At 48.5% G+C, this 26,505-nt stretch overlaps 1 protein-coding gene across 18 annotated transcripts in view; it reads left to right on the top strand.

Moving 5' to 3' along the window:
• MICAL3 (microtubule associated monooxygenase, calponin and LIM domain containing 3) overlaps nt 1-26,505 on the top strand; it is a 237,879-nt gene that overhangs the window by 190,757 nt on the left and 20,617 nt on the right. For 12 of the 18 annotated variants that reach the window (XM_077340661.1, XM_077340668.1, XM_077340665.1 and 9 more), the window contains 6 exons: nt 388-2,257; nt 4,828-4,922; nt 10,619-10,669; nt 14,735-14,842; nt 15,993-16,086; nt 21,779-21,829. In XM_077340661.1, coding sequence (XP_077196776.1) covers nt 388-2,257; nt 4,828-4,922; nt 10,619-10,669; nt 14,735-14,842; nt 15,993-16,086; nt 21,779-21,829 — 2,269 coding nt within the window. The remainder of the gene's footprint in view (nt 1-387; nt 2,258-4,827; nt 4,923-10,618; nt 10,670-14,734; nt 14,843-15,992; nt 16,087-21,778; nt 21,830-26,505) is intronic. The other 6 variants (XM_077340663.1, XM_077340669.1, XM_077340677.1 and 3 more) reach the window with 3 other exon arrangements.

Below are 26,505 nucleotides of genomic sequence, written 5' to 3'. Positions count from 1 at the left end.
TACATAACCTTAAGGTTAAGATTAAGGTTAACGTTAAGGTAAAGGTATCCCCTGTGCAAGCACCGGGTCATGTCTGACCCTTGGGGTGACACCCTCTAGCGTTTTCATGGCAGACTCAACACGGGGTGGTTTGCCAGTGCCATCCCCAGATATATATATATTCATTCCCTGCTCCTCCACATGCAGCCAGCTGGGTGAACTTGGGCTAGTCACAGTCAGAACTCTCTCAGCCCCACTTACCTCACAGGGTGTCTGTTGTGGGGAGAGGAAGGGAAGGCAAATGTAAGTCATTTTGAGCCTCCTTTGGGGAGTGAAAAGTGGGGTACCAAAAAAATCAGTTCTTCTTCTTTCTCCTCCATTGGTGATCTTCTGTGTTTGTTTCCGTAGAACTCAAAGGACTCTCTTACAAAGATGCCCTGCAAAGCGAGGACTCCGGAAGCGCGTTTTTTCCCCGATCCATTCCTCCCTGACCCAATCCCATCAGAAGAGAAGACACAGGAAGGTGCCGTCCCTGACGATCAGAAGGCCAAAAGCCCAACCGTACCCCTCTCTCCAATACGGTCGCAGCCGGTTGCTCTTCCTGAGGCCGTCTCGCCAGCATCCCCCGTGAAGCCGAAACCAGCATCTCCCACGTTACCGACCTCTCCGTCCGTGGCCCCCCTGCCTATCTGTTCACAGCCTTTGCCCTCTACCGAAGCATCCATTCCGTCTCCGGTGGAACCGCCGGTGTGTTTCCAGCCAGTCCCAGCCTTAACCTCTACTCCTTTGGCCAAACTCGCCCTAAAAAGTCAAGATGGTGAAATGGACAGATTGGGAAGCCCTACCTCAGCCGAAGAAGCCTTGAAACGGAATAACCTTGTGGAGGAGTTTTGGATGAAGAGTGCTGAGATCCGGAGGAGCCTAGGGCTCACCCCTGTGAACAGAGGCAGGGGGGTGGAGCCAAGCTTTACCATCTCGCCTCTCGCTTCCAGTCCCCTGAAATCATATCCTCCTGACGGGACCCCCGAAGATAGGGGAATCCATCTTGCAAAACCACAGCCCGCCCCAAGAAAGCCGGTCACGCCCAAGTTGGATGAACAGTTTTCCTTGCTGACGCCCAAGTCCCCGTCGGAGAGAGAGCTGAAAAATTCCAGCGAGGTGAAGAGGGACCTGTCCAGCAGTTCCGGACTCGGCCTTCAAGGCAGCTCATCCAACATGAGAACGCTCGCCAGCCAAAGCTTCAACACTTCCGATTCCACCATGCTCACGCCTCCCTCCAGTCCCCCTCCCCCTCCCCCCCAGAACGAGGAGCCGGCCACGCTGCGACGGAAGAGGCACCAGGCGATCTGGCAGAACGAGGCGGAGTCTAAGCCGGCTTCCGACCAAGCGCCCCTCCCCCTGCCGGCCGTCGAACGGAGCCGCCCGGCCAGGGAGCCGCCCCGGCCTTCCAGAGAGGAGGTGCGGAAGTCGTTCGTGGAGAGCGTGGACGAGATCCCGTTTGCGGACGACGTCGAGGACACTTACGACGAGCGGACCGAAGACACGAGCCTTCACGAAAAGTACTACACGCCCCCTACCAGCCGGTCGAGACCGGAGAAGCCTCTTCACCTGCATCTGGTGAAAGAGAACGGCGGGCCACCGTCGATGGAAGGAGGCAGCCAGCAGAAGAGGGGCCTGCCCCAGGTCTCCGTGGAAGCCAAGGAACTAGCAGAGGAAAGAATGAGAGCTCGGGAGAAATCTGTGAAGAGCCAAGCGTTGCGTGACGCCATGGTCAAACAGCTGTGCAGGATGAAAGATCTGGAGACGGCCAACGCCGCCAGCGCTGCCAAATTTCACAAAGCCTCGACCGCACCCTCAAAGGCCAAAGAGCTGTTCTCCGAGTCCCCCAGGCACACGAAAGCGGGCGAAGCTCCCACGCTGAAGCACGAAGCCAGCAGCGAAAGGTTCTTCTCCCCCTTCTCGGACACCAGCAAGCGTGACGCGTCGGTCACTTCCTCAGAAGGCTCCGGAGGGAAGAGTAAGAAAAGGACTTCTCTCTTCTCGCCGCGGAAGAACAAGAAGGAGAAGAAGTCCAAGAACGACAGCCGGCTCTCGGACAAATCTAGCAGCGCGGCGGAAGAAGCCACCAAGCCCAAATCCCTGTGGAAATCTGTATTCTCTGGTTATAAGAAGGACAAGAAGAAAAAGGCGGATGACAAATCTTGCCCAAGCACACCTTCCAGTGGGACCACAGTGGATTCTGGGAAACATAAGGCATCTCCAGTGGTTAGAGTGGCAGGTAGGGTACCTTTCCTAAAGCCTACATAACGTGTGCAAGTATTAGAAGATCCCCCTTTGCTCCCTTACAAGAGGTCTGTTGCCTAGCCAAAACCTACTGTTTGGCCTCATGTGGCACTCCAAAAACAGATGCCCAATGTTACCGATCTCTCACCTCACACAAGCACAAGGAGCCACCTTATGCTGAATCAGACTGTTGGTGGATCAGGGTTGGTCTGGTCCACTCCAGGCTTTCTCAACCAGGACTTCATGAAACCCAGGAGTTTCTTGACAGCCCTGGAAGGGTTTCCTAAATAGATGGGAGTTAACTCATCTTTCATATATATATTTTAAATATATGATATGTTGACCTGCTCCCCCGTCTCAAAATGGCCAGTGATGGGTCTGGAGGGGGAGGGGCCCCAGGTGGCCATGTACACAGCTCTGCTTCCCAAACATATACAACACGATTGTGCCTGAAGAATGTTTCAGGGGTTTCTTGATGGCAAAAAAGCTGAGAAAGGCTGCTGTACTCAGGCTGACATCTCCAGCATCTCAGGGGGAAGCCGTTTTGAGACTCCTTCAGGTAGAGAAAAGCGGCACATAAGCACCAACTCTTCTTCTTCAGTAATCTCAGGGCTCTCTCAGCCTCACCTCTCTCACAGGGTGTCTCACAGGGTTGTGGGGAGAAGAAAGGGAAGGCAACTGTAAGCCACTTTGAGACTCTTTCAGGTAGAGTAAAGCGGCATATAACCACCAACTCTTCTTCAGTAATATCAGGGCTCTCTCAGCTTCACCTACCTTACGGGGTGTCTGTCGTGGGGAGAGGAAGGGAAGGTGACTGTAAGTCATTTTGAGACTCCTGCGGGGAGTGAAAAGTTGGGTAACAAAAAAAAATCAGTTCTTCCACCTCCTCCTTCATTGGTGATCTTCTGTGTTTGTTTGCTCATGGGAATGATAAGTGAGCCACAAGTTGGCTGCCTGTGCTTCTGAGCCCAAATACAGACCGCCCCTGCTCTGCAGACCCACAAATGAAGAAAGAGCCCTCACTGCCTGTGGTCAGCCCAAAATATTACCTCTTTGTGTTCCCGCCCACCTGGATTAACCCAGGCCCTGCACCTCCCTTTCACAGGAAGCCGCTTTGTGTCCTATATCACCCTAGGGAAAAGATGCCCCTCTCTCTCTCCTTGTTTTAGGGGGCATGCTTATTTCCTTGAATGTTGGCTGTTTCTTCCAAAGCTGTCTCTTTTCCTGTCCTGAGAGAAAAAATTTGGATCCATGACTCATCTGTTTTCCCCAACTCTGAGTCAAGCAAACTCTCTTGGAGATTAACCATGCATCGCCTCTCCCATACAGTCAGTTTTGTGTCAGGCATGACGGGTTGGGACCATGGGAATTGGGACCACGCTACTCTGTTCCTCTGACACATGTGCTTTCAATTTAAAGTAGCCGTCAGATGAGCACAGAAAGAAAATTTGAAAAGTGCAGTGAATCATAGAATTATAGAGTTGGGAAGAACCTCTTGGGTCATCATGTCCGACCCCCTAGAGAATGCAGGAAATTCACAGCTGCCTGCCAACCCACAATGACCCCAATTCCATGCCCAGATGATGCCCCCCACCCAAAAAAAACACCCCAGAATCCCTGCCCAGTCTGGCCTGGAAGAAATTTGCCTCCTGATCCCAAATTGGAGATCAGCAAGAAAGAGCCACCATAGAATCATAGAATCATAGAGTTGGAAGGGGCCATACAGGCCATCTAGTCCAACCCCCTGCTCAACGCAGGATTAGCCCTAAGCATCCTAAAGCACCAGAGCCAAGCCCCGACACAATTCCTTCTGCCCATCCACTTACAGTCAGCCACAATTCCCAAAGGTCAGTCCTCTCCCACACTCAACTAACATTCCAAACCACAATATCTTGTCACCCATCTCTCCACACCCACACCCTCATTTGTCATCACACCACCATAACCCCCTCCCCCTACAACATACATATTCAACCTCATGCCCTTACTGACTGGACAACCCCTCCCCTTCCTCTTCCCAATGCTAAGCTCTCTCTATCTTAATCACTGTCTTCCTTCCTACCTCCCTCTCTCTTTGCTATTTCCCCCCTGCTAGTACCCATCGTATCAGTTACAACAGGCTTCAATTCTAGTAGAATCATAGAGTTGGAAGGGACCTCCTGGGTCATATAGTCCAGGGGTAGTCAACCTGTGGTCCTTCAGATGTCCATGGACTACAATTGCCATGAGCCCCTGCCAGCAAAGTCCAGGGACATCTGGAGGACCACAGGTTGACTACCCCTGATCTAGTCCAACCCCCTTCATTATGCAGGACACTCACAACCCTATCACTTATCCACTGTAACCTGCCACCCCCTTGACTCAGCGAAAAAGCAAAATGTTGACCAAGTGCCAGGGGCATTGCCCCAGTCGAAGAGGACACTGCACTGTGGTTGCCATTGAAGCAAGAGGGAAGCAGGGTACTGCTCCAGATAAGAAAATGCCCAGGAGGATGGATTTTCTCACCGCACCAAAGTGCCTCTTCTCTGGCTTTGCCACCTGATTGAAGTCTCCTTCTCTTCACAGATTTGCAGCTGCGTCGGCATTTAAGCTTCTCCGAGGATTCTGACCTTTCCAACGACGACGTCTTGGAACGCTCTTCGCAGAAATCCAAGCGAGAGGTAAGGTGGAAGCGGAGTGGAAACGTGCTCCTTCAACGCCAGGGACGGCCCCCTCAAACTTAATAGCTATTGGTGCAGTTAATTCTGAGAGTTGGTTATTGGTTTTTGCTTCTGTGCTACCGGGCTGAGAAATTACACCTGGAGGTCAGCACAAATGGCCAGTTGCCATTAAGGCAAAAACTCTGACTGCCACAGCGCATAAAAACCATATTGTTGGGTGGGATATTAGACTTGGTTTGGTTCTGCCTGTTCGGTTCTGCTACAGCCTGCAAACACACCAGTTGGCTTTAAGCGAGTAACCGACTCCAGAGGTGCCCTTTAGATTGAGGAGGGGAATTAAAAAAAAAATGTAAAATAGTTTTCGTGCGTCTTACCTGCTGCGGCTTAATGATCTCAAGGGGCTTTCGGCTGTTTTATTGGAACGCCTAGTGGGAGACGTTTTGAACAGATCTTTGGCAATGTTTGTGCGTGGATTTTTTCATTTCTGGTCCTGCACATACACGCTTGCAAATTGGTACATGACAATGGTAAGCGTGGGGGTAGAAACCAGTCCATTGGCCAGAAATACAGACGCTTTTGAGGCATTATCCCACATGCTCTGAAACCTGGATACCCTTTTATAAATGGCACCTATCTGTCAGCGGCAGTCATTCCGTCTGTAAAATGGGAATCACAGCATCATGTTCTCACAGTGTTCAGAAGACTGTGAGAAACATTATTCACTGCAAACTGACCACTTGGAATGCAAGTTGGGAGGTCTTCCTAGGCCAGGAGTGGGCAAATTGTGGCCCTCCAGCTGTTCAGGGACTACAATTCCCATGAGCCCCTAGGGCTCATGGGAATTGTAGTCCCTGGACAGCTGGAGGGCCACGATTTGGCCACCCCTGTCTAGGCATATCGAAACCAAGTGAGTTCTGATATTTTTTTAAGAAGGCAGCGACCCAACAAAGGAATGTGGGTGTGTCTCACGCTCATCATAGAATCATAGCATTGGGAGGGACCTCCAGGGTCATCTAGCCCAACCCATGCGGAATACAGGATATTTACAACTACCCGCCCATGCACACTGACCCCAATTCCATGCCCATCTACGTCTGGTTTGCACATCTGTAACCTCATTGAACTGTTTTGTTTTGTTTTTTAACACCGAATCTCTCCCTGCTTCTCACCTGCTTGCCTTCAGGTTGTTCATGGCAAATACTGTGCTCCATCAGCAATGAGAAGGCAGGAGGAGGTACTGGGGGGACGCTGGAGGAGATGTTATGGGAAGGGCCGGTACGGAGGAGACGATGGGTTCTTGATCAGTCATGCCGCAGTCCTTGTGAGGTTTGAGCTGCCCTAAAGCTTCCCGTGACACATCGCACGGACAGCTTCACCCGAGTTCAACCAGACCAGTTCTGTGGTGAAAGAGCGGGATCATTTCCTCTCCCAAGAGCCAGTGCGTGGTGGTGATTCTGCTGCTCCGCATTCAGCACGGAGAAGAGTTGACCTCAAGTGATTTGCCCCAAGTTCAAAGCTGCTGGGAAGTTTGTGGGTGGGGCGAGGGGCTTTCCCTCCCGCTTTCCCACAGCAGGGGTTCTCTTTGAGGTTTTCTATGATCTTTCCCAAACCTGTTTTGCTGTGAAATTTGGGAAAGATCACAGGCAAGCTTGCTGGCCAGTTGTTGTGTGTTGAGGAATGTCCAGATTTTCTCAGCATGACACAAAGTTCCGAAGGGCCAGCAATTTGGTTGAGGCCGAGGTTGCCCATTTACCATCTGGAAGGGCCCCTCTGCCTAACCCCCTGCTCAGGCTTTGGCCGGAACCATTTCCATGCCATCAGAGCTGGGCCAACTCTCTTAATTTCGTTAATCTCAACATTCAGCCTGGGAGATGGTTCCACTCAAGGGGCGATTGTAGAGTTTTAGTTGAATTTTAAAGATTTTACAGCTTTTATTTTACAATTATTTACTATGCTACAAGCCTTCCCGAGACCATTTTGGAGAGGGGCAGCCTAGAAATCTAAGTTAATAAGTAATGAATAATAGTAGTAATAATAACAATAGTAATAGCAGCCACTTTCCCCAGACCTCCATGGTGGTCCCCCACCTCCCCAGCATGCCACCGGGGTCTGTGTGTTTTTTGGAGGGGTTTTCTTTTTAAATCAACAGTTGGCACAGAGTTATAATGATATATCGTTTTGCCTGTTACTGGATACGTCAGTATGTCCGTTATTGGAGAAAATCCCACCCTTTCCCCCATGGGGAAAATGAAGCCCTATAGCTGTCAAGGCGGCAGCAGTGACCCTGAGGCTCCCGTAGGGAAACTCTGCCATAGGGAGGGGCAATCATGAAGAAGCCACTATTACTATAGAAATATTTTGTTTGGGGCTACCAACTTCAGGCTGAGAAATTTCTAGCGATCTGGGGGTGGAGCCCAGCAAGGGCGGGGTTTGAGGAGGGGAGGACCTCAGCGGGGTATAACGCTATAAAGTCTGCCTTGTAACTCAGCTATATTCCCCAGGGAAACTGACTTCTGTCATCTGGCCCCATCGGGACACTGGCAACTCTAGAATCATAGAATCATAAAGTTGGAAGGGATCTCCTGGGTCATCTAGGCCAGTGGTCCCCAACCTTTTTATCACTGGGGACCACTCAATGCCAGGGACCACTCACCGGGGACCACTCACCGGGGACCACTCAACGCCTTTTACTGAGACCCGGTGTGGGGGGGTAGTTTACTCCTCTACTCTCAACCACTGCCCTAGCACTCTCTGATTGCTATGGTAATGTTTAAACATCCCTTCAAAATAAGATACAGACACGGCACAACAATGAAGTGTATTGTAATGGGCTGGGGGGAATGAAGGGCCGGGGGGGGGGGAGAAGGCGTCCTTCGGGACCCACCTCCAATTAGTCAAAGGACCACATGTAGTCCGCGGCCCACAGGTTGGGGATCGCTAATCTAGGCCAACCCTCTGCACTATGCAGGATGCTCACAACCCTCTCGCTCCTCCACCGTAACCTGCCACCCCCTTGAACCTTCACAGAATCAGCCTAATTCTGTCCCATACACCCCTTCTGTTTTCCCCATTGTTGTTGTTTTAACCATCAAGTCACAGTCAAATTATGGCAGCATTGGGAGACTTTCAAGGCAAGAGCCAGATAGAGATGGCTTGCCATCATCTGCCTCTACGTAGCAACCCTGTTATTCCTTGGTGGTCCCTCATTCAGATGCTAACCAGGGCCGTCCCTTCTTAGCATCCAAGAGTTGATGAGATTGGGCTAGCGAGGGCTATCCAGGTCAGGGCCCAAGTACTGTACGGGGGCTAAACTAAAGCAGATCAAATGTTCTTGACACCGAACTTGGTGCTGCCTAACTCACAGTTAAGGCATCAAGACTTACAGGATTGGAACAGTGCTGGGGAGAAAGCCGATTGGCTGTGGGGTGGCAAGGGCCGTCACGTGGCCCTCTCCAAATGTCTCCATCTGCCCTGAGCCTGAGGGGAGGGCAGTATACAAATGGAATGAATGAATGAATGAATGAATGAATGAATGAATGAATGAATGAATGAATGAATGAATGAATGAATGAATGCATGAGCCCCATCTGATACTTCTGCACTGCTCCAGTGTCCATGCCACCAAGATGTGGGAACAGAAGCAAGAGGGCAGACTGGTGGTCTGATCTTTACGAGCCGCAAGGGAGTGGCGGGATATAAATCTAATAATAATAATAATAATAATAATAATAATAATAATAATAATAATAATAATAATAATAATAATTTTGTTGCTGACCTTGCATCAGAGATCCAGGTCCCAGGTTATATTTCTGTTTTCTTCTCCGCGCCACATGACTGATCCTGAACCCATCAGACCCTGCGGCGCACCTGGCAGTTTTCTTGTTGTGACACCCTTCAACCCTCTTGCGCCATTTAATGTGACTTAGAAGAACCATTGTGGTTAGCTTGTTAGTTTTGCCTGACTCATTGTGCTAGCAACCCCTTTGAAATAGATGCTTGTGAAATCCCCTGTGGGCTTGTGTCCTCCTAGGATAGCACAGCAGTGTGTGTGACGTCGTGGTGGTGATGTGCTGATCAGAGACGCTAGTTAGCGAGCTCCTCAAAAGATGTGTTTCTTTCTGTGGCGACTCGTTTTAGTTTGCAGTGATTGTTTTGCTTTCAGACAAACCGAATGTGCTGCAAAATTTGCGAGGGACGCACATTGTGGCCCTAGGCTGCCCGCGTGCTTTGTGATCCCATAAGCCAGGCCGTGCATTTGTAAAACTTGATCTTGGGCATCAAGTTCAACATACTGAAAATCGCTTTTTTTTAAAAGTCCAGTTTTTAGCGTTTAGGTTTTACAAGATGGGGAAAACAAAACAGGCTCTCCAATGGTTAGGAACAGGGCTTCGGGGTTAAGAAGCCAATGCAAAGATAGATTTTCACGTACATTTTAATCAGGACATGGAATGTAGCCTTATTGGCCACCTGTAACTTTGTGCATCTGCATGCACAAAAGCATAGTGTGGAGCAGGGGTAGTCAAACTGCGGCCCTCCAGATGTCCGTGGACTACAATTCCCAGGAGCCCCTGCCAGCATTCGCTGCCAGCGAATGCTGGCAGGGGCTCCTGGGAATTGTAGTCCACGGACATCTGGAGGGCCGCAGTTTGACTACCCCTGGTGTGGAGGAAGGTAGCCATCTGTTTAAAGTCGTGGCCCAGCTTGCTTGAGCAGGTTGGTGTTCCCTCTCAGCTCTTTACTAAAATCAAAATCTGGCCCCAAATAGCCGAGTAGCTAAAATTGCTCTACTGTTGGCCTCCACAACTCGCACAATCTCATGCTGAACAAATCCCACCCCCATGTGGCCTGATGGAGACGGGGAGCTTCAAGCAAACCGCAGCCCATGCCTAGAGTTTGGCTCAGTGGGTTCAAACTGTGCAGGACTGATCCAGTCTAGTAGTGAACGATCCATCCGCTCCCTTCTGCTCATCCAGGAGGCCTGTATGGGAATAGTTTTTTTTCTTAATCGCCATCATTGTGACTGAGTCATTGTTTATGGGGTTTTAATGGGGAATTTTAATGGTTTTTAATGTACTGTATTTGCAGGGGAAGTCAAACTGCGGCCCTCCAGATGTCCATGGACTACAATTCCCAGGAGCTCCTGCCAGCATTCGCTAGCAGGGGCTCCTGGGAATTGTAGTCAATGGACATCTGGAGGGCCGCAGTTTGACTACCCCTGGTATTTGTATTGAAATATTGTGAACCATCACGAGCCGGTTTCCAAGAGCAGCAGTCATACAAATCGAATTAATATTATTGTTAATGTTAATGTTAATGTTAATGTTAATAATAATAATAATAATAATAATAATAATAATAATAATAATAATAATAATAATTTGCCAGATCTCTGAATGAGCCTAGTTGAAGCCTCCTCAAAATAGGCTTCCCCAATTGGGAGTTGCCACATGGAGTCTTGTGGAAGCCAGCGTTCTTATTTTAGCAATCAGGTTCCATTATGCATTTTCATTCCCTGCAGGACTCGCCCCCACAAAGTTCCATTTTCCATTTCAAGCGGCCTTTGTGTTATTACTGTGCATTTTGTGTTTCAACGTTTAACTGATTTTTGCTCCATTTTATGTGTGTCGTGTCTTTTTTTTTTCTCCCCGCCTTCGCTATTCCTCCCCCTCCCTCCTTCCTCCCCCCTTTTAAAGTCGATTTACGTCCCACACGCCTTGGCATTCAAGAGGTCATACGCGTCAAAGGTAGTGTCTCCATTCTCATTGATGGGCCATGGTTGCATGCATTTCCGTGATTAACCTGCGAGAACCATAGCCTGCACCCCCGCCTCCCTGCCTTCACGTGTACTAACAGCGCCTAACTGTGCATGTATGAAACCTTTGATAGATACAGATCACCTAGTCATCTACAAGGAAATACCAAATCCCAAATATTCCCGCCAGCTTGAAATGCATGCAACATATGCATCAGGGTTCCAGCAGGCGGCATCTCCATTGTGTCTTCAGAAATACTTGGGATTGGAATTCTTTTTTAACAGTTATGTTTCAGAGGGCTGTTGGCTTGACGGAGTGGGTGTCTACATTCCAATCATCTTATGCCGATGTGCTGATGCGAATCCAAATTTAACTGTGGGACAGCTGGTCTAAACAGACACATTGATCCTTACAATCTTTAGATTGATAATAGTAGTTCACTGCTGCAAGCATATATGCATAGTGGGTTTTTTTAATTATTTAAGGATAAGAAAGCTTGCGTGTAAAATCTGTTAGCTCTTGCACCTGTGCATACAGAAATCCCCTCTGCACCTTTGATTACAGGATTTTACTGTTTTATAGGTGGAGATCTGCATTCCTGTTGAGGGTGTGTGATTTGTTGTATCAGAATGGTCTTTGAAATATCTTTTAGGCTTAGAACAGGGATGGCCAAACTGTGGTTCTCCAGATGTCCATGGACTACAGTTCCCATGAACCCCTGCCAGCACATGCTGACGGCCTGATGGAAATTGTAGTCCAAGGACATCCGGAGAGCCACAGTTTGGGTATAATGGAACCAAGAAAATTCAGCATTCCTGAATAGTTAGTGAATCTGAATCCCATACGGGTATTGGAATTTGGGAATATAGGGATATACTGAAAATGTTCAGGTTCGGTATACGTGAACTCGAAAAATACCAGCTGGGTTTTTGGGTTTTTTACACACCCCATTTCTGATAGCCATTCCATTTCCTTTATGTATTTTTCTGCCGCATATTGGTGTTACTATACCAGTGGAACTGAATATCAAGAAGAAAAATTTCAGTGTTCCACTGAACCTGGTTCTTTTAAAGCTTCTGGGATTAGTTACCTTGGTGTTAATTATAATGGCATTCTCTTTCCTCCTCCCTTGTTCAGGATTCAGCTCCTCTAAACTAACTGAATTAGCTTCTATAGTGGTACAAAGGCTGTGCAATCTCATTGTTGGAGGGCGCTTATAAATCTTCTATGCTTCTGGCAGAGAGAGATCTGCTCTCCATGCTACATTTTTATAGATACATCAGAAAACACATAACACACCTGTCTATTTTCAGCATTGTCAAGTGAGTTCCTAAATTCACACACACAAAAAAGGACTTTTGCAATTCACACTTCTTTTCTTGGAATTAGTTATGTACATTGTTTCATCATTGATCTTCTGTGCAGTGCCACACGGGGACTATGCATGAGCAGGCCTGCATCAGATAGGTCTTTACTACTAGAAGCCTCCAGGGGACACTGAGCATCAGAGCCTGAAGCTTCTTCCCACTTAGGGACCATGTGCTCCTGTAGAGCAGTACCCACCTATGCTCAGTTTCTCTTTTGCTGCTGGAGGAGAAGATTGTGCTTTTGGAGTCTCCAGCCACAGTTGAGAGGATTTTTTTTGTCCAAAGTTGTTGAAGCGACACTGGCTTTTGAGTCACCTCCATGGGTCAGAAGTGAAGATGACCTAAACTGAATGATACGAATTTTGCTTGTTCTGTTTGGACGTAAGGGCTGCCAGTGCTTCAGCCTAATGTTCTGCCTTGCCGGACCACACCCAGGGACTGAGTAATTACTCCCTTAGCCGTGAAGCCAAGACTGAATGGCTAGGCAAGAGCAAAGTCCATGAGCCAGGCCATAGAATCCAGTCTGAGCTGTTCATTCCATGTGGGGAAGCAGAACAGGAGTGGGGTGGGAACACGGCTGGAGTTACCAGAGTGTAAGCCGAGCTGAAGTCAGGAATTAGAGAGAAGCCTGACAGAGCTTCACTGGATAGCAAAGGAACTGGATGTCCAGGCAGAGAGGCAGGTCCAAAGTTGCTTGCAGCCGGGCTCAGTCCTCATCAGAGGAAAGGCCTTCAGCTGTGCGCCATCTACTTTGACAGCAAACTGACAGCCTTGCACTTTGCTGGGGAGCTATCAGACTGGCTTGCCCTTGCTGCCTCTGGTGCTCCAGTGAGACATCCGGACTGAATGAGGTAGACACATAATCCTTCATCCTAGCCTTTGGTTTCTTCATTCGGTATTTTCTAGGTTCCACTCATCCCAAGATATTGTTCATATTCTTTCTTGTACCAACTCTGAAAATGAATGCTCATTACATTCTTTAAAAGTTAGAAGAGTATTATTATTTTGTCTCAGGAGAACCCTGGAGTTTTGCAGGGATAGAGCCCTGTTTGTTTCTTTTAGTTGCCATAAGAGAGGTGGGAGAGCATCATCTCAGACTCTGTCCCAATGGATTGTCTGGACCATTAGGGAGCGTTAGGATAGGCCTAGATTGCCATGCCTGTTGGACATTCATGCCCATTACACTGGAGTTCTCCTGGATGGAGTGCATTTGATGGAGATATGCTGCTCTGCCGACATGTTTGTATGTCATTACACTTTAGAGCAGCAGGCGAGATGTGAGACTCAAGTGGGAAAGGCGGTTCTTCATTCACTGTTCAAGTGAAGATGGCATGCCCGACCATCTGGTGAGTAGCTTACTAGAATCCCTATGTGGGATTGCACAGAAGATCGATGATGAAAGCAAAGTTGCATTTACCTGTGATTATTGTTCACTGAGTAACTTCTGTGCAGGCACACATGCCTTCCCTCCTGCCCTGCTACATGCTCAGGCTTTGGTGGCGCTAGATTGAGGGTAGGGGAGTGCTGCTTTTCTCTGGGTGGGAACAAGATTCTGTCTCTGACACACAACAGCCCCTGGAGGCTTCCAGCTATAAAGACTTATCTGATGGCAGGTCTGCTCATGCACAGTCCCCATGTGTGCCTACACAGATGAAGAATAATTACAGGTAAGTACAACTTTGTCCTATTCTGACAAGATGTCTTCAGACACATGCTGCTCCAGTCCCTGCGATGTGGGCTGCAGTTCTTTGTGGTCAATTCACATCTCAACAGTGTAGCCAAGTCACATAATCCACAGGCCCATGTGATGCATCCACATCTAGATTAAACCATTTAAGACTGCGACTACCTGTATATACCTGTTCTCCTAAATAAGCTATTCCCTGAAATGTTAATGTGTTAGGCAGAAGTGTTTCAACTTTGCCCTTTCCCTGACATTCTAGTTTGATGTGCTGAGAACTGATTTTTTCCCCCATATAGAAGATCATTAAAATATTGACCCCTCCCGTTGGTAAGAGCACAGCAATCAAATGGGTTTTTGCTGGACAAATGCTTCAGTTCCCAGTCTTGTTGCCTATGCAGGTGAAGTGGATCTCTGCACAGGTTAACACAGGATTAAGTGGCTCATAGGCAAATGAGTGGTTGATGCTCAAGCTTTGTACACGCTGGCAGTGCGGTCCTGCTGGAACTTCACTATGCACTGTTCTTTGCACAGATGTACTGGTCCTACGTCTCAACATACTTTGGTCATGAGGGTGAGTCCCTGACATATCATTAAGGATAAACAAGTGCCAAGGATTGTGTTTTTAATAAGTTAAAGAAATCAACACATGTTCTCCATTGGGGAACGCACTGATAAGGGCGTAGACAAGCAGATGCAGTTGTAGCCAGAAGCATAATAAAAAACCCCACTTGCTTTTGCCCCCTTTTCACGCTTTGAAGAGGTGACCTCACGGAAGCTGCGATACACTTTGTTAGCCTTTTAGGTGCTCTTGGGCTCTTGCTCTATTCTGTTTGCACCCCTCTTCACAATGCTGTCTTTCTGTCTCAGTTTCCCGCAAGGTGTAGATCCCATAAGGTTGGCACGTGTACGGATGCACAAAACCTGGCAGGTAGCACAGCATGCTAGGAAGCCAGGATTGCCCAAGTGGAGTCATATACTGAACTGGGCTTCTTTTTGTTACCGCAGAAGGCCTACACGGAGGACGAGCTCAATGCCAAACTGACCAGGCGGGTGCAGAAAGCCGCCCGCCGCCAAGCCAAGCAGGAAGAGCTGAAGAGGTTGCACAGGGCCCAGGTATGCCCGGACGTTTTCTTCCGTTCTTCCAGGAAATATCTGCTGCTGGGTTGCGTTGTAAATGCTCACCACTTTTCCTGTCTACATTGGGAAGACTACAGAGGCCTGTGTGGTGTTTTGGTCCTGATGTTTCAACATGTTTTTAATTCTTTTTTTAAATATACATCTGTTTGATGCAGTAAAAAGGTATACTTAATAAAATATAATATATATAATAGGTTCAAGGCAAACACGTCTGCTTGGACTATAAGAGCCCTGTGGCGTGAAGAACTAGATTCTCACATTTTGCTGCAAGTTCTTTCTTGATAAAACCCTTGACCATGGCCGTTAGTTTCACCAGCTCAGGTCTCTTTTGGCTTTCATCGGCCAGTCATGAATTTTGGCAGAGACCAGTCTGTCCCTGATGTTTCTGCATAGTTAACTGGATTTTTTACTCTTAATTTTATGGTGAGGTCCATGCTATGTGGTCCTTGAGTTAAGATCTTGCAGACATCGGAAGCTAGCGTTTGTGTGTCTGGAGCATTCGCTCAAAGTGGACTGGACACGATGCAATGATTTCCCCATCCATTCCCTTCACCAAAACCGGGGATTAACAGGATTCCTGTATCTCTGCCTACCTGCCTGAGTCAACCTTGAGCCGGCTGCTGGGATTGAACTCCCAGCCTCATGGGCAGAACTTTCAGACTGCATGTCTGCTGCCTTACCCCTCTGCGCCACAAGGGGCTCTAAAGAGTCTCAAAATAGCTTGCAATTACGTTTCGTTCCCCTCCCCACAACAGGCACCTTGTGAGGTAGGTGAGGCTGAGGGAGTTCCGAGAGGACTGTGCCTGGCCCAAGGTCACCCAGCAGGTTACAGGTGGAGGAAGAGGAGGAGGTTTTTATACCCCACCTTTCTCTGCCATAAGGATTCTTAAAGTAGCTTACAATCAATTCCTTTTCTCTCTCAACAATGGGCACTTTTAGAGGTCAGTGAGGTTGAGAGAGTTCTGAGAGAACTGTGAGTGTCCCAAGGTCACCCAGCAGGCTTCATGGGGAGCAGCAGGGATTAGAGCCCACTGCTTTTACCCATGATGCCAAGCTAGCATTCTACCAGTTGGACACCTGCGGAGTATGGGGATCTGTGCTCATAACTGTGCCTCTGCTTCCACAGATTATCCAACGGCAGCTGGAGCAGGTAGAAGAAAAGCAGAGGCAGCTGGAAGAGAGGGGAGTCGCTGTGGAGAAGGCCCTTAGGGGTGAAGCAGGTACCTTCCGACATTTTGTGTTTCCTTTATGCTTATTGTGTTTTATTATACACCAAAGTTGTGTGTTCTCTATAAGCCGGGTCTCATCTGAGTGGCGAGTTGTTGTTGTTTTTTTAATTGATCATTGTGTTCATTAAAATTTACTATTCCCTTTCTCTATCATTACCTCGGCCCCCCCTTGCCAATAAATCGTGTATCGCAGCCATATTCCCCCTACCCGCAAAGTCACATTCGACCTGCAAGTACCACTTTGCCACGTCAGCTCCAGAGCAAAATTTCACCGGGTTATTAGTTGCATCTTTGCAAAAAAGTTGAGGTGCCACCTACAGGTGACCCGATGGTGCTGGTCTTCATTTAGGGCAGGGGTAGTCAAACTGCGGCCCTCCAGATGTCCATGGACTCTAATTCCCATGAGCCCCTGCCAGCATTGGCAGGGGCTCATGGGAATTGTAGTCCATGGACATCTGGAGGGCCGCAGTTTGACTACCCCTGATTTAGGGAATAAAACTGGTCCCGGCAGGGATCCCCCCCCCCCCCGTTTTCCAAGGAAGCTTGAAGGGTGGTGGTGGGGTGAAACGGACAGGGCCGTGTGGTTTTATTCGTTGTGCTGGTCATTGACATTTGCACCCTCACAAGGGACCATCACAGAACAGTGTCAGCAGGTACAATCCTGCACAACCCCTGCAGAGCAGTGTGTGAACAGAATTTTGTCCTCTCCTGCCATGAGCTGTGTCCTTCGGATGGCTAGACTGAATCCACGGTGTTCAGAACTGATGTAGATGAAGAGTCATTAGGCATTTCACCACAGGCAGGGTCTGTGGATGACACCCCTGCTCCTGGTTCTCTTCCCCTGCATTGTAACCGTACCCTGTATTGAAGTGTGCCATGGAAACCAATGTCATCGTGCTTGTTTCCCTGTCTTTCCCCCATTTGGGTAGCTGCCATTGGTGGGGGGGAATTCACCGCACAATGGCCTTGCATCCACATTGGCTTCTGTCAAACGAGAAAAAGGAGAGAACTAGACTCCGGGATGCATTTTTCAGTGGCAGCCCCGCGTCCTGCTGCAACGTCTGATTTTGCTCTTTTCCATGTTGGGAAACTATATTTAAATAAGGTTTTCCTAATGAAGCTCTCAAAAGCCTCTCCTTCCTTAAGGCTGAGTAAAGGTATGCAGAAGGTATGGGTTTCTTGCAGTCCTTGGTCTGTTTTGATCCCTGTATACATGCGGTGAAAGCAATTATGCTTGGAAAAAGGAAACCAGGCCGACAAAAGGCATAGTGGTTGGACACGATTGAGATGGGCACCAGCCAGAACACTGTGCGGCTGAGGGAGGTGATGCGAGATCGGGCATCGTGGCAACTGCTGTGCCATGGGATCGCCAAGAGTCGGACACGACCTTATGGCTGACAAGAACAACAAACATTGTGTGCACATCTAGTTGCGGCGCACATATAGCGAACATGCGTTTTACCTACTATGTCGTGTATATTTATAGGAAAGGTTCTTGTGTGTGAAGCACAGTTTTTGCACCATAACACTGTCAGCCTTATTTTGTGATAAATATAAATATAAATATATATATATATATATATATATATTGATAGGAATTAGAAAGGAAAACTATGCAGAGGTGCTTTAGGATGCTTTAGGCTGATCCTGCGTTGAGCAGGGGGTTGGACTAGATGGCCTGTATGGCCCCTTCCAACACTAGGATTCTATGATTCAAGACGTTTTGGAACCTAAGGCAGAGGATCCATGGGGCACTTCCCATAGTAGTAAAAGCAGTGGTGGTAGAAAATTCCATTAGGTTGAAGCTGATCCCGTAGGGGTTTCAAGGCAAGAGACTTAAAATCATACAATCCTAGAGTGGGATAGGGGCCATCCGGGCCATCTAGTCCAACCCCCTGCTCAATGCAGGACCAGCCTGAAGCATCCAGGATAAGTATCTGTCCAGCCACTGCTTGAAGACTGCCCGTGAGAGGCAGCTCACCACCTCCTGAGGCAGCCCTTTCCACTGCTGGACTAGACTCATAGAGTCCTAGAGTGGGAAGGGGCCATCCAGGTCATCTAGTCCAACCCCCTGCTCAATGCAGGACCAGCCTCAAGCATCCAGGATAAGTATCTGTCCAGCTACTGCTTGAAGACTGCCAGTGAGGGGGAGCTCCCCACCTCCTGAGCCAGCCCTTTCCACTGCTGGACTACTCTGACTGGGAAAATTTTTTGCCTGATCTCTAGTTAGTATCATTCTACATGTAGTTTAAAGCCACTTCAGAGGTGATTTGCCGTTGCCTGCCTCGACATAGAAACCTTGGACTTCCTTGACTTCTCATCTAAGAACTAACTAGAGCTAGCCCTGCTTAGCTTCTGAGATCTAATGAGATCCAATTAGACTGAACCAGCCAGGTCGGGGCAGTAAAAACCTTACCCAAAAACTAAATAATGGATAATTTACTTCCCTTCAGAGGAACTTTGAACCAGTTGCATTGCCGTGCCTCAGTTTGCCTAGTATCAGGTTCTGTCCTGTCTCTGTCCTAAGCGGAACTTGATGAGATTGAACAAACTTTTCATTTATTTTTGCTTTCAAGAACATGGAAGTTGATTTTGTGGAAACACACATAGACCGTTTACACACTGGAGGTTTCATGCTGGGCTGCAGCCTGGAGTTTTAGTCGTGGCAGGTTGCCCCACCTCTTCCTGCACCCACACAGGGGAGCATTTGGCCCGGTGCGCTTCATCTGCCCCTGATTTGTGCTGCTTCATGGGAGCTGGGGCAGTGAAGTTCCCAGTGCATAAACGTCATAGAGGAACTGTGCCGCAACAAACCTACCTTGCAGGAGCTTTGCAGGTTTGCTTTATTTTTTCTGAACTAGTTTGCCAAAGCACCTTTAAAGCCATTGGTAACCAAGAAAAGCTAAGAAACAGAAAGTAAGCACACAGAAAGGAATTGTAGTCATGCCGGGCTGCAGCATAAACGGTCTAGTGCCTCTAAACCAGGGGTCATCAACCCCCGGTCCGCGGCCCGATGGCGGGCCGTAAAGGCCGTGCTACCGGGCCGCCGGCAGCCACTCCTGCCTCCCCCCGCCGGCAGCAAGAAAGAAGGGAAGAGGCAGGCGCAGCCGCCGGCATGGTGGTGACGCAAATGCACATGCGCACTGTTGCCGCGCATGCGCGTTAGCGCCCCTAGTGGCGAAAACGCACACGCGCAGTTGCCGCACATGCGCGTTACCGCCACCTGGTGGCAAAAACACGCATGTGCGGCAACTGCGTGTGCGCGTTTTCGCAGCACCCGGGCCGTCGGCTCTTCATTCACTTCGGAGGCGGTCCCTGACCTGAGAAAGGTTGGGGACCGCTACTCTAAACTACTGATACCAAAAGTCATAACCATTGACAGTATGTCCCTCATTCCACTTTTTGCAACCCAAAGGGAGTGCGCTGTGTAAAGTTAGAACAGCATTGAGTAGAACCACAGTGGAATTCCTTTTGTGAAATCCACGTGTGCTATGCGATTCAGGGGATCTAGGTCTTCAGCATCTTTTTTTGTTCCCTCTCAAGCTAAGGGTGTGAATTGAAAGTCTTATGTGTGCTTCCCATGGGTTCCTTTTCATTCATCGCTGCTAGGTTAACAAGGTCCCTTATAACATGGTAGACTAGGGGTAGTCAAACTGCAGCCCTCCAGATGTCCATGGACTACAATTCCCATGAGCTTCTGCCAGCATACACTGGCAGGGGCTCATGGGAATTGTAGTCCATGGACGTCTGGAGGGCCGCAGTTTGACTACCTTTGTGGTAGACTAACATCTAGCTTCTGAGGCTAAAAGGATTAGCGCACAGCTGCCATGTACATTCATATATTCTAGGTGTTGCATTCTTATTGGAGGCATTTTCTCTTCTATGAGAATAGAAACTCTGTTCAGAATTCTTCTGAGCTTTCAGGAATAAGAAGACACACAGTGCCCGAAGGGGTCAAGGGAACAAGTAAACGACTAGTGCAGGGGAGGCCGAACTGTGGTTCTCCAGTTATCCATGGACTACAATTCCCACGAGCCCCTGCCAGCATTTGCTGGCAGGGGCTCATGGGAATTGTTATCCATGGACATCTGGAGAACCACAGTTTGGACTAGTGATACCATCAAATGGGCCCTCCCCAAGACAAAGCCACCCCTGGAGATGGGGTGGGGGGTAGATACAGAAACTAAGACTTTTAGCTGATACTGGTTGATGTAATTTTAATTTGTTTTTAAATGGTTAAATATTTATTGAATTATTGATTTTGCTGATGTCAACCACCACGAGCAGGTATATACCGGGAGGGGCAGTCTAGAAATGTAATTATAAAATATTGAAAGAAATTCCCATGACTAGAAGGATTTCCACCTGCTGAAGGGTTTCTCTTGCTTACCAGGGTGGGATGGGGGGAATTTGGGGCTGTAGTGGGAAGAGAAGGGCCAGATGGTCACACTGCATGGACAGAAATCCTTGTGTCCGTGAAAATGTTCCACTGGATGCCAGCCAATCTGTCCTTAGTATCCATATCACTCTTGCCCAAGTAGGATGTCTCTTCTTGAAAGACAGTCCCCCCCCTCATGGGCCCATTGCAGCAACATGTATTTGTGGGTTCCACTAGAGCAGTGGTCCCCAACCTGCGGGCCGCGGCCCGGCGCCGGGCCGCAAAGGCCATGGCGCCGGGCCGCAGCTCCCTCTCCCCGCCCCCCCCCCGCAGTAAAAAACTGGGAAGCTACTTACTGCGGGAGGGTGGGGAGAGGGAATCAGGGCGGGGCCGCGCCCGTGTAGGCCGCGCCCGCTCGGGCCGATCCGTGGGCGCGGCCCGATCTGTGGGTGCGGCCCGCGGGTGCGGCCCGAAGCATGGGCGTGGCCCGCGTGGGCGCGGTCCCTGCGGGCGCGACCCAATGCCCTGCCGGTCCCCAGCCTAATAAAGGTTGGGGACCACTGCACTAGAGCCATCCACAGCAGGCCAGTCTTGTAATCTTACCTGCTTAAGAAGAATGATCCTGTGAATGCATGTGGGTGAAAGGTGCAATGGAATCGCTGTGGACTATCCTAGGAGCAGGTCTCTAGATCCCTGTAAACCCTGTCCGTGGGTCCCTTGAGAGCAAGCAATAGCCAAATGGATCAAGTTTCCAGTACCAAAGGCCGTTTTGGTCCCCGATCTGGACAGATTCTGCCGCAGAGGTTGGAGAGGGCAGCCGTTCTTTCAGAACACTGCAAAGAATCCTGCTTTGTTGTATTTCCTTTCTGCTGGAGGATGTTTGTGGACCTTCTCCCAGGTCCGCCCCTCCCCAGAGGGACATGGCAGTGGCACACAGTAGCCCAAACCGTCTTAGTTGAAGGATCCTTGTACAAAACCTAGCCTGCTCCCTTTCTCTGCCTGGAAGTTCATGCCTGCCTGTCTTGCCTGCCTATTTACCGTGAACTGTTATTCTGTCTCCCTGTCTGAACAGCATATACTGTATATATGTATGCATATATATATATTGATTACAAAGTCGCATGATATCTTGTTGTTTCTGTCTTTCTCTCTCTCTCTTTCTCTCCCTCCCTCCCTCTGCCTCTCTCACGTACGCTGTTTCTCTGATTGTCTGCTTTGAAGTTCTGGGCAGGGAGTGGGGTGGGCTAAGCCGGGCGGGGGTACCTGATCCAATAACTCTCTCTCTTCACCGATTCCTTGTTGTAGACTATTGGGGAGAGTCTTATTACAGTGACCTCATCGACTTGCACCTGGGTGGTATGTATGGCAGAACCTCCTTGCTGGCACTAACCCTGCTCACACCCTCTCCTACCCCTCTCCTCCTCTCCCCTCCGCCGCCTTCTTCCCCCCATTCCTGGCTCACAAGCAATGAGATGAAACCAGTCTTGCACCTAATTGATCGGCTGGGGCACAATCCCTTTTCCAGCTCAGAGGAAAAGACCTCACTACTGTTCCAAGCAGCCGTCACCGGCTTCACGTCTCCCCCTTGGCGGTGCGCAGTGGGTTTCGGCCAGGCTAACCGAGGGCTTAATCTCACACGTCCCATGGTGAATTCTGGGTACACTGTTGTTGAGGTTTCTGCTCTTCTCAGCGTTCTTGTCGCCCCCGGCATTTGTGGAATTCAGGAGAAAGGTAGAGACTGTTCTTTCCGGAGTCCCCTCTTCTTCCCCCCTCTAGCAACACTGAGATAATACACAATCACATGATGTGGTTTCCTGTTGTTGATAATTTCCCATCCTACATGCACGGCAAGCGGGGAAGTGAGGCAGTGTCATCACATCATGCGTTTTTAATATTTGTAACGTTTTGTTGTTACGTGACTTTTTTTTTAACAATGACTTTGTTTATGAAAGCAGACTCAGGTGGGGTCTTTGGCCCAGAAACAGCAAGCTAGAAAATGCTGAATAAATGAAATTGCAGGCCTTACAGGGGAGAGAGGAGGAAGCGATTCAGGACCGTGACCTTTAGCGGCTGCAGATCAGCCGGGCCACAGAGTTTCAACCTCGTGATGCTGGAGCCGAAACAAAGCCAAACTGGGCACCTCCAAGATGCACAATCTAGGGTCAGAGTTTACAGGAGATACTCTTTTGTTTTCCAAAATTATTGATCAGCACCTACATCTTAACAATTTTTCTCCCATGGTAACAAAGGCCATGATTTGTTTTAGGTTTTGCTACTCAATGAGATTTGGGTCTCTTAGAGTCACCACAGCGGAATGTTATGGGACAAATAAAATGAATACTGAGTATCATCCACTGGAAAGGAACAGGCTAGTTCAACATCTCCCCAAAGTGAATCGCCTTTTTAATTTCTTCTAGCAAGCCAATATGGTGATGATGTGAAACACAGCTCGTGAAATTGCGTTTATAGAATTATAGAGTTGGAAGGGACCTCCAGGGTCATCTAGTCCAACCCTTATTTATTTATTTATTATATTTATTTATTATATTTATTTATAATATTTATATACCGCCCTCCCCGGGGGTATATGTTATTATGTAAACCGCCCTGAGCGCCCTCCCCGGGGGCTCAGGGCGGTTTACATAATAACATAATAACAATACATGGAACAGTCAAGAATGTTTATACCTTGCTCAAGTCCCACCTGAAGTCAGAAAATCACCTTTCTTAGCCTGTTCTAAATTGCCAACATTCTATTCTGTACCAACAGATTTTATCAAATTCTTCACATTCTCTCCTCCCTCTTTTAAGTAATTCAAAGTAGCCATGGTTTGTAAGAACTATAGACCTCCTCCCTTTGGGTTGTAATCCAATCTGGATTTTAGTATTTAAATGTTTTAATCTTCTCATTGTATTGACTGTGTTGTGAGCTGCCCTGAGCCCTAGGGAAAGGCATTATAAAAATCTGAAAAATAAATGCACAAGTATTACAAAACAGATTTTTCCTGGGTACAACAAGTGATGGTCTTTGCTCCTGATCTGTGGTGAGGGTGTGGGATTGTCTTCCCAGATCATCTCAGTAGTGGTTATGAACCAGAGCAGAGTTATTTCTGAAGACACAAACATGCTTACATTTTTCTTTGAAATTCATAAGGGCAACCACAAATTGGAAGTCTCCAACTGACACACTTGTTAGTGCCATGTAATCTTCTAGAGCTGCCCCTTAATTTGCAAAATTTGGAGTATTGTGTTGCTCTAGTTGGATGAGACCTGCTTCAGCACTGATCTTTTCTTTGGAGATCCTAGGGATGATGGCCATACTGCAATTCAGTGGCATACCACTACTGACCCTCCCCAAAGTAGAGTGACTGCAGGGTGAGTTTTTCCCACAGGGATTGGTTGTCATGTTACACTGGTGGTTCCAGGAGGAATCATGCTACAATGACTGTCCTAGTCAGATCTTGGAAGCTAAGCAGAGATGACTCTGGATAGTAATTGGAGGGGAGACCACTAAGGAAGTCCAGGATTGCTATGCAGAGACAGGCAATGGCAAACCACCTCTGCTCATCTCTTGCCTTGGAAACCCTACTGGATTGGCTACTCCTTGACGACACTTCCCATCACCAGGAAACATGAGTTCTTTCACCTTGGCAAATAGGAGTTTTCATTTCCTTTGAGTCAAGAAATCTGATGGGCTTCCACAAGCAATCTGTCCGGAACCTTCTGCTACTAGAAGATGCTAAGAACAAAGCCCTAGTGTGGGGAAAGTTCTCTTCAATAGACATCGTCACGTTGAGTTCTTGACTTCTGTTCTTGGTTAGGTTGGGGGGGATCAAGGATCCTCAGAGACTTCCACTTTGACCCTCAGAAAAGCTTGGTGCAGCCCCTCTTTGTTATTCCCTGCCATATGGATCAGGTGCAGACAAGGAATCCTGCAACCCTCAACACAGTCCCTGTCTTCAGTTCTCACTGGCTGCCCACTGAAGCCAGGGTGCATGAACAGGGCCAAGGGACCAAGGGGCAAGAAACCTCTGTAGTTTTCCACGCTGGCAAGGGCAAAGTTACAGCTTTTTGCCATTGATGGGTCGGGTGGAACAGAGACAATGATGCCGATGCTAAAGTCAAAATACAGCAACACATACACCCAGTAAAAGTTGCTACTCAGGCCAAAGTCCTCAATTTTTTCAGAATTTGGATCTGCCTCTCATCCTGGACTGTGGCAAGCTATGGAATTCACTTCACTGTTTTCCTCTTCGGGGTGAGCAGAGGCAAAGGGCAGATTCAGAAAGGAACCATGTTGGTCTTCAGTAGAGTAGAGAGTTCTGGGGACAGAATTCTTCATGCCTGGATGGAGACAGATCGAGCATGGTAGCAAGTTCTCTTTTCATGACTCCCAGCTTCCACAACTGGGAAGGCATCTATCCATGAATCTTTAATCTTGACATTTTTTATTTCCCTTGCGATGTTCCTTTCACCCAGAGATGAACCCAAATGAAAGAGTACCTTAGTTCAGTGGTCCCCAACCTGTGGGCTGCGGCCCGGTGCCGGGCCGCAAAGGCCATGGCACTGGGCCGCGGCTCCCTCTCCCCGCCCGCCCCCCCCGCAGTAAAAAACTTCCTGGGCTGCAAGCTTGCGGCCCGGGAAGCTTCTTACTGCAGGAGGGCGGGGAGAGGGAATCAGGGCCGGCCTGCGCCCGCGCGGCCCGATGCGCGGGCGCAGTCCCCGTGGGCGCGGCCCGATGCCCTGCCGGTCCCCAGCCTCATAAAGGTTGGGGACCACTGCCTTAGTTCATACTTCCTGTAAGGCCAGTGTATTTGGTAAACATCTTCATTACGTCTTATACTAATCCAGGACCGACTTTCTCTTTATATATGTGGTCTGGTGATTTCCATTTCATTGCCTGACGAAGGGCGCTATGCGCATGAAAGCTTACAACTTGAATAATACATTGCTGGTCTCACAGGTGCCATTGGACTAAACATTTGTTCAGTAAAGTAGTTAGATTCAAGTCGAGTGGCACCTTCAAGACCCACAAGATTGTTGGTCCAATAGCACATTTAAGACCAACAAACGATTAATTAAAGGCACGACCTTTAATGTGCATGCATTTTTGTTGGTCTTAAAGGTCCTATTGGACTCTATTTTTGTTGTGCTACTTCAGACCTACACAGCTACCTACTGGAATCTAAGATTTTTTATGTATGAGCTTTTGAGAGTCAGAGCTTCCTTTGTCAAACAAAGGATTAGAATGGACATTTGAGTTGTTTTATCCCAGCCAGACGGTAGGAGGGGTGCTGAAAAAAAAAGGGCAAGGCTCTTTTAATTTTTTTTATATATGTATTTTGTGGGTGCAGCATGGGGCTAAAAGGCCACGTGTACCAAAAATGCCATCTTCAGCCTAGCTGGGAGAAATCTGATGCCTCTCTTTGCATCCAAGCCAAAGAAAAGGAAATGGCGGGTCCTGTCACTGATGAAGCCTGCCTCAGGACTTCCTGTTGTTTCCCGGGTGGAGGGGCAGGCTATCCCTCATAGTGCTTTCCCCGAGTGTGCCTTTAGGGGGCATTGCATGCATCAAGGAACTGTAAAAGGGTGAGTGCTGAGTGCCACGTAACACCCCGTTCTGCTCCCTGGCTGATGCCCCCCTCTCCTCTTTCCCCCTCCTTCCTCTCCCTCATGCCCCCTTGAAGGCAACAGCCCTGTCAGTCTTCCTAACGGCGGCTTTGGGGGCTGGGTGGGGAGACCTCAGGGTCGTTTAAAGGGACACTGTCATTTTTGTTCATGTAACCTCACTTCTTAACTTGCTTAATCTAAACCTCACGCCACCGACAACGACCCTCCCCCTTCTAATTTGCTTCTTCATGGTTGATGTTGTTTTCTGCAGTTTACCATTTTGGATCAATGCTCACCATGCCAGCCTTTGTTAATTTCTCATCAGGTCTCCCTCCACCCCAAATTTCGGTCTATAAATGAATTGGCCCATGACTTAGTAGCTTAATGTATTGCCTCTAATAGAGACAATCATATTTGTTTGG

The sequence above is a fragment of the Paroedura picta genome, chromosome 5 (assembly GCF_049243985.1).
Source record: "Paroedura picta isolate Pp20150507F chromosome 5, Ppicta_v3.0, whole genome shotgun sequence".
Classification (NCBI taxonomy): Eukaryota; Metazoa; Chordata; class Lepidosauria; order Squamata; family Gekkonidae; genus Paroedura; species Paroedura picta.
This window is presented reverse-complemented; position numbering and strand designations above follow the sequence as displayed.